General features: G+C 41.6%; 1 protein-coding gene across 1 annotated transcript in view; it reads right to left on the bottom strand.

Moving 5' to 3' along the window:
- Positions 1-15,154, bottom strand: part of ANGPTL5 (angiopoietin like 5) — an 83,482-nt gene that overhangs the window by 11,414 nt on the left and 56,914 nt on the right. Inside the window, exons 3-6 of the mRNA XM_082247840.1 lie at positions 14,606-14,709; positions 12,570-12,663; positions 11,452-11,552; positions 5,847-5,967 (exon numbers count right to left, since the gene is read on the bottom strand). Coding sequence (XP_082103966.1) covers positions 5,847-5,967; positions 11,452-11,552; positions 12,570-12,663; positions 14,606-14,709 — 420 coding nt within the window. The remainder of the gene's footprint in view (positions 1-5,846; positions 5,968-11,451; positions 11,553-12,569; positions 12,664-14,605; positions 14,710-15,154) is intronic.

The following is a 15,154-nucleotide window of genomic DNA, read 5'->3' as shown; positions in this document are numbered from 1 at the left end:
GTAAAAGGCATCAAAGAAATAGCAGTGGAAGAGCAGGGTGACCCGCTGACATGTTTTGTGCGACACTAGCGCTTATTCATAGCATTGGCCTTCCTGCAACTTAGGTTGAAAATGGACACAAGTCCATCAAATTCCGCCAAATGAACCTCCATACACACAATCCTATACAGTCGATCTAGAGGAAGGCAAATGAAAACCTTATAAAATCAATAAATTAATACCCGCGCTGTGATGTTTAAATAAGTGAAGATAAAAAATTGTATGTTAAATCCTGAAGCTGCTGCTCACTAGGTAAAACACCAGAAAAGCTACAATTCATAAAAGGCAGCGCTAACAGGTAGAAACCAAAACTATAAATATAGTGCTAAAAGTGTATATAAAAATAAATCATATCACTGTGATCAAAATATTAAAATACTAAATTTCATATAAGATAAAGTGCATACGTGATCACCTAGTACAAAAATCAATACATATTAAAGTGCAAAGAAATATATATATCACATCATGTTTCCATGGTGCAACCATATACGAGGTGCAAAATATATAATAAGGTGCAGTACAAAAAAAGGTTTCGTCCAAAGAAACTAAAGTGCTGGAAAGGTGCTCAGATCCGTATAAGTGCCCAAGTGCTCTTCAGGAAAAGAACCTCCTATGGGTTGCACTCACCAAATTCTGGATATAAATGAGCTTTAAGCAGACATGATATCCCTTGGCCGAATGGATGGATTGAATGCAACCTCTTAGGCAAACAGAATATCCCTTGGCCGGATGGATGGATTAAATGCAACCTCTAAGAAATGGCTCCTTTAATGGTTCCTCTCCTCTCTCTCCCCAACAGTATGTTTCAAAAGAAAGGGAAGAAGCCGATCATAGTGAAGCCCGTAGGTTTTTATTATAATCAAATTTAAAAAAATAGTACTCGCAAACGTAGCATAATATTCAGCATTGGTATAGCAAAACTCTGCATGTCACTCCACATCCGTGTACGCTGCCGGCTTGCGTTCCACGGTGGTTACAGGAAATGACGTTGTAATGCTCCGCTGCCCGGAAGTGCGTCGACACGTTTCGCCCGCCTTAATGGGTGTTATCAAAGACCTATAAACACCTTGTGCTTTGACGCATTCCACCAGACTTGAAATGTGGGCAGTGAGCTACCCAAGGGTCTCTAAACACAAAGAGGCTGTAATTGCATTGGCCGGGAATCGAACCCGGGCCTCCCGCGTGGCAGGCGAGAATTCTACCACTGAACCACCAATGCTCCACGTCTTTGATAATGCCCATTAAGGCGGGCGAAACGCGTCAACGCACTTCCGGGCAGCGGAGCATTACGACGTCATTTCCTGTAACCACCGTGGAACGCAAGCCGGCAGCGGACACGGATGTGGAGTGACATGCAGAGTTTTGCTATACCAATGCTGAATATTATGCTACGTTTGTGAGTACTATTTTTTTAAAATTTGATTATAATAAAAACCTACGGGCTTCACTATGTTCGGCTTCTTCCCTTTCTTTTGAAACATACTGTTGGGGAGAGAGAGGAGAGGAACCATTAAAGGAGCCGTTTCTTAGAGGTTGCATTTAATCCATCCATCCGGCAAAGAGATATTCTGTTTGCCTAAGAGGTTGCATTCAATCCATCCATTCGGCCAAGGGATATCATGTCTGCTTAAGGCTCATTTATATCCAGAATTTGGTGAGTGCATCCCCATAGGGGGTTCTTTTCCTGAAGAGCACTTGGACACTTATACGGATCTGAGCACCTTTCCAGCACTTTAGTTTCTTTGGAGGAAACCTTTTTTTGGACTGCACCTTATTATATATTTTGCACCTCGTATATGGTTGCACCATGGACACATGATGTGATATATATATTTCTTTGCACTTTAATATGTATTGATTTTTGTACTAGGTGATCACGTATGCACTTTATCTTATATGAAGTTTAGTATTTTAATATTTTGATCACAGTGATATGATTTATTTTTATATACACTTTTAGCACTATATTTATAGTTTTGGTTTCTACCTGTTAGCGCTGCCTTTTATGAATTGTAAATAAAAAACTTAAATGCATGATTCAATTTGCTCCAGCAGGAGGAAAAACATTATTTCCTTATCCCCCAGAAGGAAATCGGGTTCAACCTTCTCTGGTGTTATTTTGATATACATCAGACCAAACCAGGGCTAAGTGAGGAGGAAAGTAGGAGAGAGGAATTTGGTTCAAAAAGAGGGTCAATTCCTGCAAATGAAGGACAGTTGGAGGCTATGCATCATCTCTCCAAAGTTTCAGTAAAAATCTTTTTTTTTTTTAATTTGCAATCATACCCATGTTTAAACTTTGGTCAGTTAGATTAGAAGGGCAATATTCTAGGCTTTGTTATGCGTCAGCCTCCTCACTATAAAAGAGTGGGTTCCCAGCAGCCTATTGTCAACATGTGTTGGTATAGGTGTGCGCAGCCGATTGCATTAGGGTGTGCACCCCAAAACTCAAACGCACGTGATATACTGTATATATATATCTATACAGTCAGGTCCATAAATATTGAGAGATCGACACAATTCTAATCTTTTTGGCTCTATACACCACCACAATGGATATGAAATTAAACAAACAAGATGTGCTTTAACTGCAGACTTTCAGCTTTAATTTGAGGGTAATTTGAAGAAGCCACGTGAGCGGAAGTGGCGTAACGCGTAGGGCCGCTTGACCGGAAGTGACATACATACGCGGAAGTGAGGACCACGATCTTTCCTGTTTGCAGTTTAAGGCGCTATATTGAACGTTGTCTGTAAGTGCATTTAATCTATTTGAGATCCGTTGGTCACCTGGAGAACACGGGACCCTGATCCATACAAGGCAGACTGAGCACCATCCCTGATTAAAGGATAAGGAAGGAGAGGAGCATTGAATGTATGTCAAAAGGCGCATGATCAGATAAATTGAGGTGAGCGATTAGCACACCCCGAGGGGTAACGAGTGAGAAGAAGCACCCCACAATTCAACACGGTGTTAGGTGGAGGGTGAACACCTCTTAGAAGGCTTTTACCACCTGGATATAGTTGTTTAATATTTTTTATTCCATTCTCCTGAATTTTGGTCACCTGCAGCACTTTATAAAGGACTATATATATTAATTGATATGTATTCACTCACTTGTTTTAGGCACTGAGCACTTTATCTGTCACTTTATGAATTTGTGTGTATATTTGCTCAACTTATTGGGCTTAGAGTGTGAGCACATTTATTTATATTATAATATTTTTTACACTGATGCACTTTATATATAATTTATTTATATGCGAATGAACACAGACCATTTATTGTTTTTTTTTATCAAATTATTTATAAGGGAATTCTTATACCTATAATCTATATATACAGTTAAGTTTTTTCACATCCACTTTGTGTTCACCAATCAATTTAGAGACTAGACAGTATACTTCCCAGAAGTGCGGTACCCCCCTACCCTCAAATTAAAGCTGAAAGTCTGCAGTTAAAGCACATCTTTTTTGTTTCATTTAAAATCCATTGTGGTGGTGTATAGAGCCAAAAAGATTAGAATTGTGTCGATGTCCCAATATTTATGGACCTGACTGTATATTATATAAACACACACACACACAGTAAATACAGACACACACTCTTAAATATAAACAAACATTTTGAAATGTATTAAAACATTTAATGTTTCTGTACATTTTAGGCTCCGTTCACATCTAGGCGTTTTGGGGCGTTTTTGGGGAGTTTTTCTGCTCTAGGATCAGCTCTCAAAACGCCCAACAAGACAAATCCTATTCATTTCAATGGCCCCTGTTCACATCTGAGCGTTTTGACGCTGTAAGCAAAACGGCCAACGCTCAAAAAAGTACATGAGCTTCTTTTTGGGCAGATTACAGGCGTTTTCCATTGGTTTCTATTCAATCTAAAAACGCCTGCACAAAAAACGTCTGTAAAAACGCCTGTAAATCGCGGTAAAAAACGCTCAGGTGTGAATGTAGCCTTACATCGTATGGTAGAGGCAGGCAGAGGGAGAAAGTGGGGGGTGAGAGAGAGGATGAGGAGAGTGGACGGGGTGTGAGAAATAGAGGGGAGGGAGGAGGTGGGAGAAATAGGGGGGGGATAAAGAAAAAGAGCAAGAGACAGAGGGAGGGAGAGAGAGAGAGAGACACACACAGACAGAGAGAGACAGACAGACAGAGAGAGAGAGAGACACAGAGAGATAGAGGGAGGAGGATGAGAGGGGGGGTAGAGAGAAAAGTGAGAGAGAGAGAGAGAGGAGGAAGTGGGGGAGAGAGGGGGAGGGGAGGAAGAGGGGGAGAGGGAGATGATTAAGGGGTGGAGGTGGAGAGAGAGAGAGGCAGAGAGAGAGAGAGAGTTGGAGAGAGAGAGGATAGGAGAAAGAGGGGTGAGAGTGAGAGGGGGCTGAGAAAGAGAGGGAGGAGAGGCAGAGAGAGAGAGGGAGAGAGGGACAGAGTGAGAGGGAGAGGAGAGGGGGGAGAGAGAAAGAGGGGATGAGGAAGAGGGGGGTGGAGAGGGTGGATGCGAGAGAGGGGGGTTAAAGAGAGAGGGGGTAAGAGAGAGAGGTAAGAGAGGGGGGTGAGACAGAGACAGGGGAGAGAGAGAGGGAGGGAGAGAGGGAGAAAGGGAGGGGGACAGGGGGAGAGAGAGAGAGAGGGGAAGAGAGAGAGGGGGGGAGAGAGAGAGAGGGGGAGAGGGAGAGAGAGAGAGGATGGAGAGAGAGAGAGGGGGGAGAGGGAGAGAGAGGGGGAGGTGAGAGACAGAGGGGGCACAATCATGGCCCCAGGCTGGTCTCCCCTAGACTCAGGCAGCCAGGATCTACAGCTGATATGTGCTGTATATTTAAACCTGCCACCTTCATTACAAGCCCTTTTACAGGAGTGTGTGCAAGTCAGGGGTTAGAGTGTGGGCTGAGGGAGACAGGGATAGGATGGAAGGCGGAGCAAATTGAGTCTCCCCCATCCTATTTGAACACACTATACTGGGCACTGCCAATCGGGTATGCAATGGTACAGTGCACCCGCTCCTAGCTCACAAGCATCAACCCCCTTCCTGGCTGGCAAGGGAGATGATGCAGCAGATCCCGTGCTGCAGATAAAATACAATGGATTACTCGGGGTGTGTAGTGCGTGACAAGGCACAGTGGGTCCCCTTTCGCTCGGGGCCTGTGTGCCTCACACACTTCTGTACACTGAATGGCACTGGGTGTAGTTTAAGGAGAGCAGACAGCCTGTGTAGGGAGGATTGGTTTAGGAACTTGACTCCAAAAGATGGTCAATCCCTCCAAATTTAGAGCAGTTGAGGACTCTGCATAATTCCTCCTCTTTGTAAAAATCTTTTTTTTTTTTTTTTTTTTTTAATGTTTTTGCAAGCATGCTATAGGATTTTACAAAATTAAAGCTACAGTTGTATATGTCACGGTTTAAAGGAACCCAGAGAGATGTTTATTTACCTATTTCATACAATTCTGCTATCCAGCACCTATGACTGCCATCATCCAACACAGCAGGATTAGTGCTAATTACAGAGCAGGAAATTCAATGTGTTTGAAAATTACACAGTCATGCCCTGTCCTGGAATTAGCACCACTGCTGAGATCAACCTCCAGCACTTGATTATTATTATTATACAGGATTTATATAGCGCCAACAGTTTGCGCAGCGCTTTACAATGTGGGGGAAGACAATACAGTTACAATACAGTTCATTACAGGAGGGATCAGAGGGCCCTGCTCGTTAGAGCTTGATATGATAAACTGACAGGTTCACTTTAAAACACAAATAAAGATGTACTTTACAAAAAAAGTCTTTTAATATTCTTCTACCTGAAAGTTCTCCAAATCCTTCCATGTAATCAAGCCAAGTTCTCTGGAAATCAATTGTGCCATCAATTCGCTTTTGAAGGACGGTCCATCCTCCTCCTCTATAATCCATGTCACAAAATGCCTATTAAGACATTATAGAAGAGTATACATCACAGTAATATAATAAAAAAAAAAAAAACAGCCATATCATTCTGCACAATTAGCTTTATAATGTTATGTAAAGCATCAAGCAATAAAGAATATTTTAGAGTTTTCGACAGAGCCTATAAAGGGACATTAAACTTTACATGTGTGTTTTGGCACACTTGTCTTTCTGGGCCTTTGCTCATATTAGTGTCAACACATCAATATAAGCTTTCTACCACCAGAAGCATTGCTTTAAGGGCTCTTTCACACGGGCGTTCCGTATGTCCGTTTTTCATCCCATCCGTTTGCGGATGAAAAACGGACATAATGTATCTCTATGTAAATACGGATGTCATCGGATGATCATCCTCTGACATCCGTTTTTTGTCAGTTCAGTTCAGTTTTTTTGAACGGAGGAGAAACCTATTTTTTCTTCCTTTCAAAAAACGGAACGGAAGCAAAAACGGATGTCAGTGGTGTCATCCGCAGACATCCGTATTTACATAGACATGCATTATGTCAGTTTTTCATCCGCAAACGGATGGGATGAAAAACGGACATACGGACCGGATGACACAAGTGTCATCCGTGTCCGTTACAAAAAAAAAAAAAAGGACCTGATCGGGCAAAAAAAAAGGAACGCTCGTGTGAAAGAGCCCTAAGACATATTAAACAATGTTCCTATTTGTAAAACTCTTACATTTGTGCTGGCACCATCATACACTTGGAGATGCTAACTATGCATCATATGGAAAAATGTTTTCGAGTTTTGGGTGATATAGTAGCTCACAAAAAGGATCGTTCACATACTCAAGATCATATATTTTGTTATGTTTTATACTAAAGTAGATTTATAAAGGAGAAGCATAGCAACACCACCATACGCCATACCACCATACGTTTGCTTTAAAAAAAAAAAAGACATTTTTATAACACACAAATGTGTATTGTGTTTTATTAGTTTTGGACTCCAGTGCTGGCACAAGCCCTATAGGCCTTAGAGTCTCCATTGGAAGCACATTTGACAGGGTGAAAATGCCGGACAGCAGTTGGCTCACAGGAAAAGAATGTTGTCACCCCAAAACAGGAAGTTTCTGAACAAATGCCTTCATGGCAGGATCACCAAATTTAATAAAAGCTGCAGATTTAAAGAGACTGAAAATGACTTTTCAAATGATATAACATTTTAAAGTTTACACGAGTGTTAGTGGTTGGTTTACATCTACTACAATTTGTTTCCATGCTTTGATTAAACTGCAGCATTCATCTTACTATTCACCATTTTTCATTCATCATATTCAGTTATAACAATGTTACTGCACTCAAAAAAGAGCGAAAATGTCAACATAGGCAAGAGGATTTTAGCTTAATAGGAAGCTTACACTGAGAGTATCACGGTCAGGGGTCAGGCTTGAAGACCAGTAGTTATAGCACTAGAGAGGCTCCCACCAAGCAGTTTGATAAGTACACAAGCAGGTCACTCTGGCGGATGATGCAGGCTCATCTGAGGTGAGGGGTCTAAGCACTAATTGGTATTCACCAGAACTCCTAAAGGTGGAGATGTTTTGCTGTGTGTTAGTAGAAGGTTGTGGTCCTCAGGATTGTCTCACCAGGAGGTGAGCAAGCTGGGGTCCAATAGCAGATATAGCAGGTAAGGATCAAGCACAGGCATAGTCAGTAAACAAGCCAAAGGTTGGTAACAAGTGGTTGCAGGTTGGGATCAAGTGGAAGTGTTGTCAAGGAACAAGCCAAAGGTCAGCAATAAATGGTTGCTTGTTAGAGTCGAGTAGAAGCATAGTTGAGGAACAAGCTAAGGTAATAAAGAGTAGTAGTGAAAATTTGAACGGCAGCAGGAGAGACAAGAACATGATATTGACTAGAGAAGAGCACAATAATCTGGCAAACAGAAAGTCCAAAGGCACAGCTTAAATAGGTAGTTCATGGGAGGGACAAGGAGTTCAAGGTTCACCAGAAACAAGGCACAAGATAGGATTGTCTAAGGGATGACTGCTAAACAGAGCAGAGTTCATGGGTTCAGATCCTGGTCTTGACAGAGAGATTATGAGGACTGCCATTGCTGAATTATCCTTCTGAAGATGCTAGTTCTGTAACTTTCATTAATATGTACAATGACCCTAACATTAAAGGCCCATTTACACTTAGGAGATCTGGATGCATGAAAGAACGGGCTGCTTAAAGTGCTAAAACAGACAATAAATTGCATTTGCAGCAAGTTTGACTGAGTTACCATATTTCATGGATTGTTAGGGAGGTTTGACTCCGCAATGAATGACACTGCAGCACACCAATGTACATAACATGCCTTACTACCCTTTATTGTTATGCTTATGGCGATGCTCACATTATTGCAGAGCACCAGTGTAAATGTGCCCTGAAGGATCCTCTAACACTTCACACCATACACTTTCCTAAACTCTTAAAGTGTAAGTAAACTCCCATGCATAATTTGTAACTATAGGTAAGCCTATAATAAGGCTTACCTATAGGTACTGAAAATATCTCCTAAACATGCCCTGTTTAGGAGATATTTACTGTACATGCTGCCGGTTACGTGACCGATGCATGTGCTCTGAAGGAACGGCCACCCGGGCTGTTCATTCAGAGTCCTGTACCGTAAACAGCGGCTCCTGCGCATTAGTGACGTCATCGTGGCTTCGACCACTCACACAGCCGGATTCTGTGAGCCTGGAAGGAAGATGGGTGAAGATGGAAGCCTTGTCAGCTGTGACAGCTCGATGCTGGAAGGGCTTCGTTCTAAAGGCAAGTTTCAAATAATGTGCTAGTATGCGATGCATACTAGCACATTATGGCTTTACCTTGCAGGTTCCAGAAAAAATAAAAAACACACAGTGGTTTACTACCACTTTAACTTTTAGTAGTTAAACTTTGAACATAATGCCTTAATGCTTAACTTCCCGAGAGTTAACTCTTAATCTGTGTCTTAACACATAACCCTTAAACCCCAACTATAGACAAAATAGATTTTTTAAAAAGATTTCTGGTTGGCGTGGGGAAAAGGTATAACCCCTGCAAGATTTTAAAGGCTGCCTATGTCCTTGTTGGCCAGGTTTATACAAATGTCCCCACACCAGCCTCAAAGTTATATCCCGTACAACAATGTATCCCACCTGGCACTTTCTGGGAAACAGCCAGAGAAATGGACTAGCAACAAAGACTTAGTAACTCTTCTTTTAAGTTTATCATATCTACAATGAATCCAAACAGTATTCAGATATGAAATGTGTCTTTAAAAAAAAAAAAAAAAAACGGTGCCAGGAATAAACACCAAACATTTAAATACCTAGCACAGTCATCGTTCCCCATGTGGTACAAAAAAAAAGTAGTGCTTTAACCTAACCCTGACACCTAATCCAATATACCTAAAGTAAACCTTTGACACTTAACCCACCTCTCTCCCCCAAAACTGAATACATATCCAACTCCTTTAAACCTATTTCTAAACTTAACCAAAATTGAAACTAAACCCCCAATGTCTGACCATAACACTAGTCTAACTCGTGAACTAAATCGAACACAGGAGAAGAGAAAAAAATGTTCAGGTGAAAAGTTGCCCTAACAATCAAACGGGGTGCTGGTGAGGTCCGCAATCCTGGCAGCTGTACTTAACCAGTTCCCATCCGCGCTACAGCCTATATACGGCTGCAGCGCGGACTCGAATTTTCGGGAGGCCGTTTTTAAACGGCCTCCCAGTGACACGCCCCCCGCGCGCTCCCGCGAGCGCGCAGCGGGGAGAATCTGTGTCGGCCGTGTCCCTTGGACACAGCCGATCACAGATCGTGGTGAATGGCCAATCACAGCGGCCATTCACCACGTGATCGGATCATCCAATGAGAGATGATCTCATATGTAAACATATGAGATCATCTCTCATCGCCGGCGCTCCTTCCTCACACGGAGCCTGCAGTGTGAGGAAGGAGGGAGAGCTGCACAGCGCCAGGGACAAAGAGACATGTAATCAGGGCACTGATTACCAGTGCCCTGATTACTAAAAGGTAAAAAACATACACAGTGCCCCCCCATCAGTGCCCACAGTGCCCTCCATCAGTGTCCCCCATCAATGCCCACAATCAGTGCCCATAGTGCTGCCAGTCAGTGCCCATCAGTGCCTGCTCATCTAGGCACTGATAAGCACTGACTGGCAGCACTATGGGCACTGAGTGTGGGCACTGATGGTGCTGCCCATCAGTGCTCATCAGTTCTGCCCATCAGTGCTCATCAGTGCCACCCGTCAGTGTCCATCAGTGCCATCCGCCAGTGCCCATCAGTGCCGCCTCTCAGTGCCCATCAGTGCCGCCCGCCAGTGCCGCCTCTCAGTGCCCAGCAGTGCCACCTCAGTGCCCAGCAGTGCCACCTCTCAGTGCCCAGCAGTGCCGCCTATCAGTGGCGCATATCAGTGCCACCTATCAGTGCCGCCTATCAGTGCCACCTATCAATGCCGCCTATCAGTGCTCATCATTGCGGCATATTAGTACCTCCTCATCAGTGCCCATAAGTGCCACCTCATCAGTGCCCATAAGTGCCACCTCATCAGTGCCCATAAGTGCCACCTCATCAGTGCCCATCAGTGCAGCCTATCAGTGCCCATCAGTGCCGCCTCATCAGCGCCCTTCAGTGAAGGAGAAAAATTTATTTTCAAAATTTACTCACAGAAAATAAGAAAAACTTTTTTTTTTTTTCAAAATTTTCTGTCTTTATTCTTTTTTTTTGTAAAAAATAAAAAACCCAGAGATGATTAAATACCACCAAAAGAAAGCTCTATTTGTGTGAAAAAAATGATAAAAATTTCAAATGGGTACAGTGTAGCACGACCGCGCAATTGTCATTCAAAGTGTGACAGCGCTGAAAGCTGAAAATTGGCCTGGATGGGAAGGGTGTTTAAGTGCACAGTAGGCAAGTGGTTAAGTAGAGAAAGGTAACTGCACTCCAGCTTGAAGGTGTGAAGTAATAAAATCCATTTATTGAAAATTCAAACGATATAAACAATCCATAGGGACAGTCAGAGACAGGGGACAAAACACAGTTGACGCGTTTCACGAAATTACATTTCATAACCAATAACTAAGCGACTGTAATTTCGTGAAACGCGTCAACTGTGTTTTGTCCCCTGTCTCTGACTGTCCCTATGGATTGTTTTTATCCTTTGGATTTTCAATAAATGGATTTTATTACTTCACACCTTCAAGCTGGAGTGCGGTTACCTTTCTCTACTTAAGTATAACTCGTGAATTAAGCCCAAACACTGACCCCAAACGTATCCTGGCCTGGAGCAGCTGCGCTAGAACCTCACAGCTCTGCTTTGGAAAATATGACCTGTCAGTGCACAGAATTGATCTTTCTAGTTCATAAATATGCAAAGTTCACAACCATTTGAAATACAATTGTTTAAAGACTTTCCTCTTTTAGCAAAGTAGGCACTGTAGGATATTTGCTTCATTACCTCAAATGAAAATTGTGTTCCTTCTGGCTGTATAATGTATATTCCACTTGGTGCTTTTGAAAGGGTTCCAAAATGGTCCTTAATATCACTGCAATCAAAGCCTATGTATAGAAATAAGAAGAAGGACAAAGTTTCTGTCTTGCATACACCTCTAATACGTTTCTTAGTTTTTGCACTCCACACACTTTGGGCCTTACCACCTCATATTTACAAGTAATACCGGTTGGAAAAAGGCAGTTACTTTCTTGCTGATCTAGTGTTCATTTTACATGGAATGGTATGGGGCACCATGCACTTCATGCTTTGTTGATGTTAATTGGCAAATTGGTGTAAACCTTTGTTTAAGCATATTTAAAGCTATGTTATGTGCGTTTCATTTTAGAAAGAGTAGCTAAGGGTTAAATTCTCTTTTTTTTTTTTTTTGCCATCCATGTCCCATATCTTTAACTTCCTGTTGTGTCTATGGAGCAGAAAGTGAATTAAAATCCCCCACTGAAACACAGATTTATAGGTATATTTTACGTTTTTTTCCACTACATAGGCATGTGGTTTGAGTGATTTTGGTTAAACACTAGCAGAGCAACACTATTTATTAAAGTAGAACTATAGGCTACTTTAATAAATAGCTACTATTTTTTTTTCTTTTTAAATAACTGGTTATTTTATCGCCATCTGTGTCCCATTGCGGAGATTTCCCATCACTTCATGTCCCATAGCTAAACAGGAAGTGATAGGAAATACCAGCTCCAATCCCTTGGAGCCCTCCAGGTCACTAGAACTAGTGTCCCCATTGGGAGATTTCCCCCCTATTACTTTTCTTGGGACAGCTGGAAATTTGGGGTTTTCTTTTACTTTCACTTTCTATATTAATGGTAAACAGAAGAAATAGAAAGGGTGATCTCCCTAATGGGGCACAGACAGCAATAAAAACTTACAAGTGTTCTGATCTCTCTCCACTCCTTCCAAAACTAATAAGAAAAAGTTTTGCCTTTAGTTATACTTTAATTACTTTTTAATTCTTACCTGTCCTATCCAAATCTAAAAAGAAATAGTTTTTGCTATATTATATCCTACATAACATTGGTCTACATCTTGCTTTTAGAAATGAATATTCTTACCATGTGTTTGAAAAGGTCTGTGAATAAAGGGGTCTGTGTGTTTTTTCAAGACTTCTGCATTCAAAAGAAGAACCTTATTGGTTAGTTCACTCACCTATAGGTGCAACAATAAAAGAAATAAATATCTTCACTGAAGTATGCAGCAATACACATTTAACCCTGCATTTTTTTATACAGATCGCTATCCTATCCTATGTATGCCATAGCAGGATTGACCCAAATACTGCAAAATACAAAATATTTTTAATATAAAGGTTTGCTTATAAAATTCTAACGGATTCAGCTTTGAGTAGTAGGGTGTTTCAGCCCTTTGTGTGCTAGGTTTAGGGTATGGCACCACCCAAGCTAATGGCTGTAGTGGTCAAACTCCACACTGTTGTACACTGGCAGGCGAACTATAAAGTCACTGGCCACAAGCCTTGCTCCTACATGCGTTTCATCTGTAGAAGGACATCCTCAGGGAGCATCTAAGAAAGGACGGTGTGGTGTTTGACATGTGAACTGTATTATTTGGGAGTACCTTTTCTTACTTAATAAAGAACTGTTTAAGTTACATATGGCGCTTTTCCACTGCATGGAACCGAACGGTTCGGCTCGCTTTTGTGGTTTTCCACTGCATGGTACAACATGGTACGGTGTTGGAATGGTTCGGTACGGTACGGCAGCGCTTTTCCACTACATGGAACCGAACGGTACGGCTCGCTTAAACAGTACCACCTAAGTTGTGGTTCCAAGAGGGCCGTACCGGTACCATATCCCACAATCCTTTGCATGCAGCCTTGACTGTTTGTCACTACTAGCCACTGATTGGTCAGAGAATTTAGTGGAAAAGCAAACCGTACCAAACCGTACCGTACCATTCCAACACCGTACCATGCGGTACCATGCAGTGGAAAACCAAACAGAGCCAAGCAGGGCCGAGTGGAGCCGAGCCGATACTTGCAGTGGAAAAGTGCCAATAGTTACATAGTTAGTCAGGTTGAAAAAAGACACAAGTCCATCTGGTTCAACCAAAAAAAAACAAACAGTATTGAAAACCAAACCATACAATCCCATATACACAATCCTATACCCGTTGTTGATTCAGAGGTAGGCGAAAATAAACCCCACCAAAGCATGATCCAATTTGCTACAGCAGGGGGAAAAGATTTTAGTGTTATTAGCCTGTGTTGGGTTGCTTTTCTTCCTAGTATTCCTGAGGTAGGCTGTGCGTCCTAGAGTTTTGGCTGTGTTCCAGAAGGAGAAACACGTGCATGCAGTATACAAGCATACAGTAAGTAAGCATACAATGGATCCAGTGGGGTTTTACTCATGTAGAGATCATGTATTTCTGGTAAGAAGCTGGTACTTTTGGTGGTTTGAAAAGTTGGGAGCACGGAATGTTTGACTTCAACAAACACGTGCTATATTGGGTTTTAGCGTTTTACCCTATGTTGATTTTCTTTTTCCCCTATTAATCCTGAGGAAAGCTGTGCATTTCAAGATATTGACTGTATTCCAAAAAGAGAAATATGTGGAAACATACCGTGTGTCCAGTGGGGTTTAACGCTTTTCACAAGCGCATTAGATCTCTATAATGCTGAGATCACATATATCCAGTAAGAAGTTGGCACTTTTGGTGATCTGAGAAGATGAGTGCACCTAATACTTGATTTCAGCGCAGAAGCTTCATACCGCGTGTATATAGCCCTTTAAGCTATTTGTGGACATTGGGTATGGACTTTATTTTTTACATACATTTTATGAATAATTGTATCAGTAAACTTTTGATTGTACTTTAGATTTGTGTAATCTGTATATTTTCTAATATTTTTATTGATGTAAACACAGCAGACTTATTTTGTTTTTTGTGCACGGGTATATTCATTCACAGACTGGTTTTCACATGGTTTTGCGCACTGTTTTGGTTATATTATATATATATATATATATATATATATATATATATATATATATCACACACCCTTTTAATGCTTTTTAGATTCTTATAACAATTTCATGATATAACTATTGTCTGTTTTTTATAACATTTGCACCTGATTGGAGAGGAAGTCCAGAGATTTTTGATGTTCTTCCATCATGGTCTTTACCATTCTCTTTGTGCTCCTAGCATAGGAAATAAGAGAATTTTGTAGATTTCCTTAAAAGAAAAACATAAAATGTGGTTTAATATTGTGGCATTGAGATTCTAAGAAATCTATATAGTTCTTAAAAGAGTAGAGACAAATAATGAGCTATTGCCTATCTATTTAATGTAACCACTTTAGCTCTCACATTAACCTCCCTGGCGGTAGGATTGTTTCGGATTTTAGGTGCTGAAAGCGGTACCATTATTTTGCATGTAATTCTTAAGGTCGAGCAGCCCAAACCAACTTTTTACATATGATTTTTTTTTACTGTGCGTTCTTCTTTATAACAATTTGGGTATGATATGATATTATTTTGTAATGTAATCCAGGAGACGGAAGCCGGGGCTCACAGCATCGGGCGGAAGATCCAGCCGCCGTATGCTGCAGTGACACATCGCGGGATCCCGGGGACAAGGTAAGTACCCTCTACCAGGATCCAGCGATGCTCCCTGGCGG

The sequence above is a fragment of the Pelophylax lessonae genome, assembly GCF_965119305.1.
Source record: "Pelophylax lessonae genome assembly, chromosome: 2".
Taxonomy (NCBI): domain Eukaryota; kingdom Metazoa; phylum Chordata; class Amphibia; order Anura; family Ranidae; genus Pelophylax; species Pelophylax lessonae.
The sequence above is the reverse complement of the archived record's forward strand: the minus strand, read 5'-3'. Positions and strand labels throughout refer to the sequence as shown.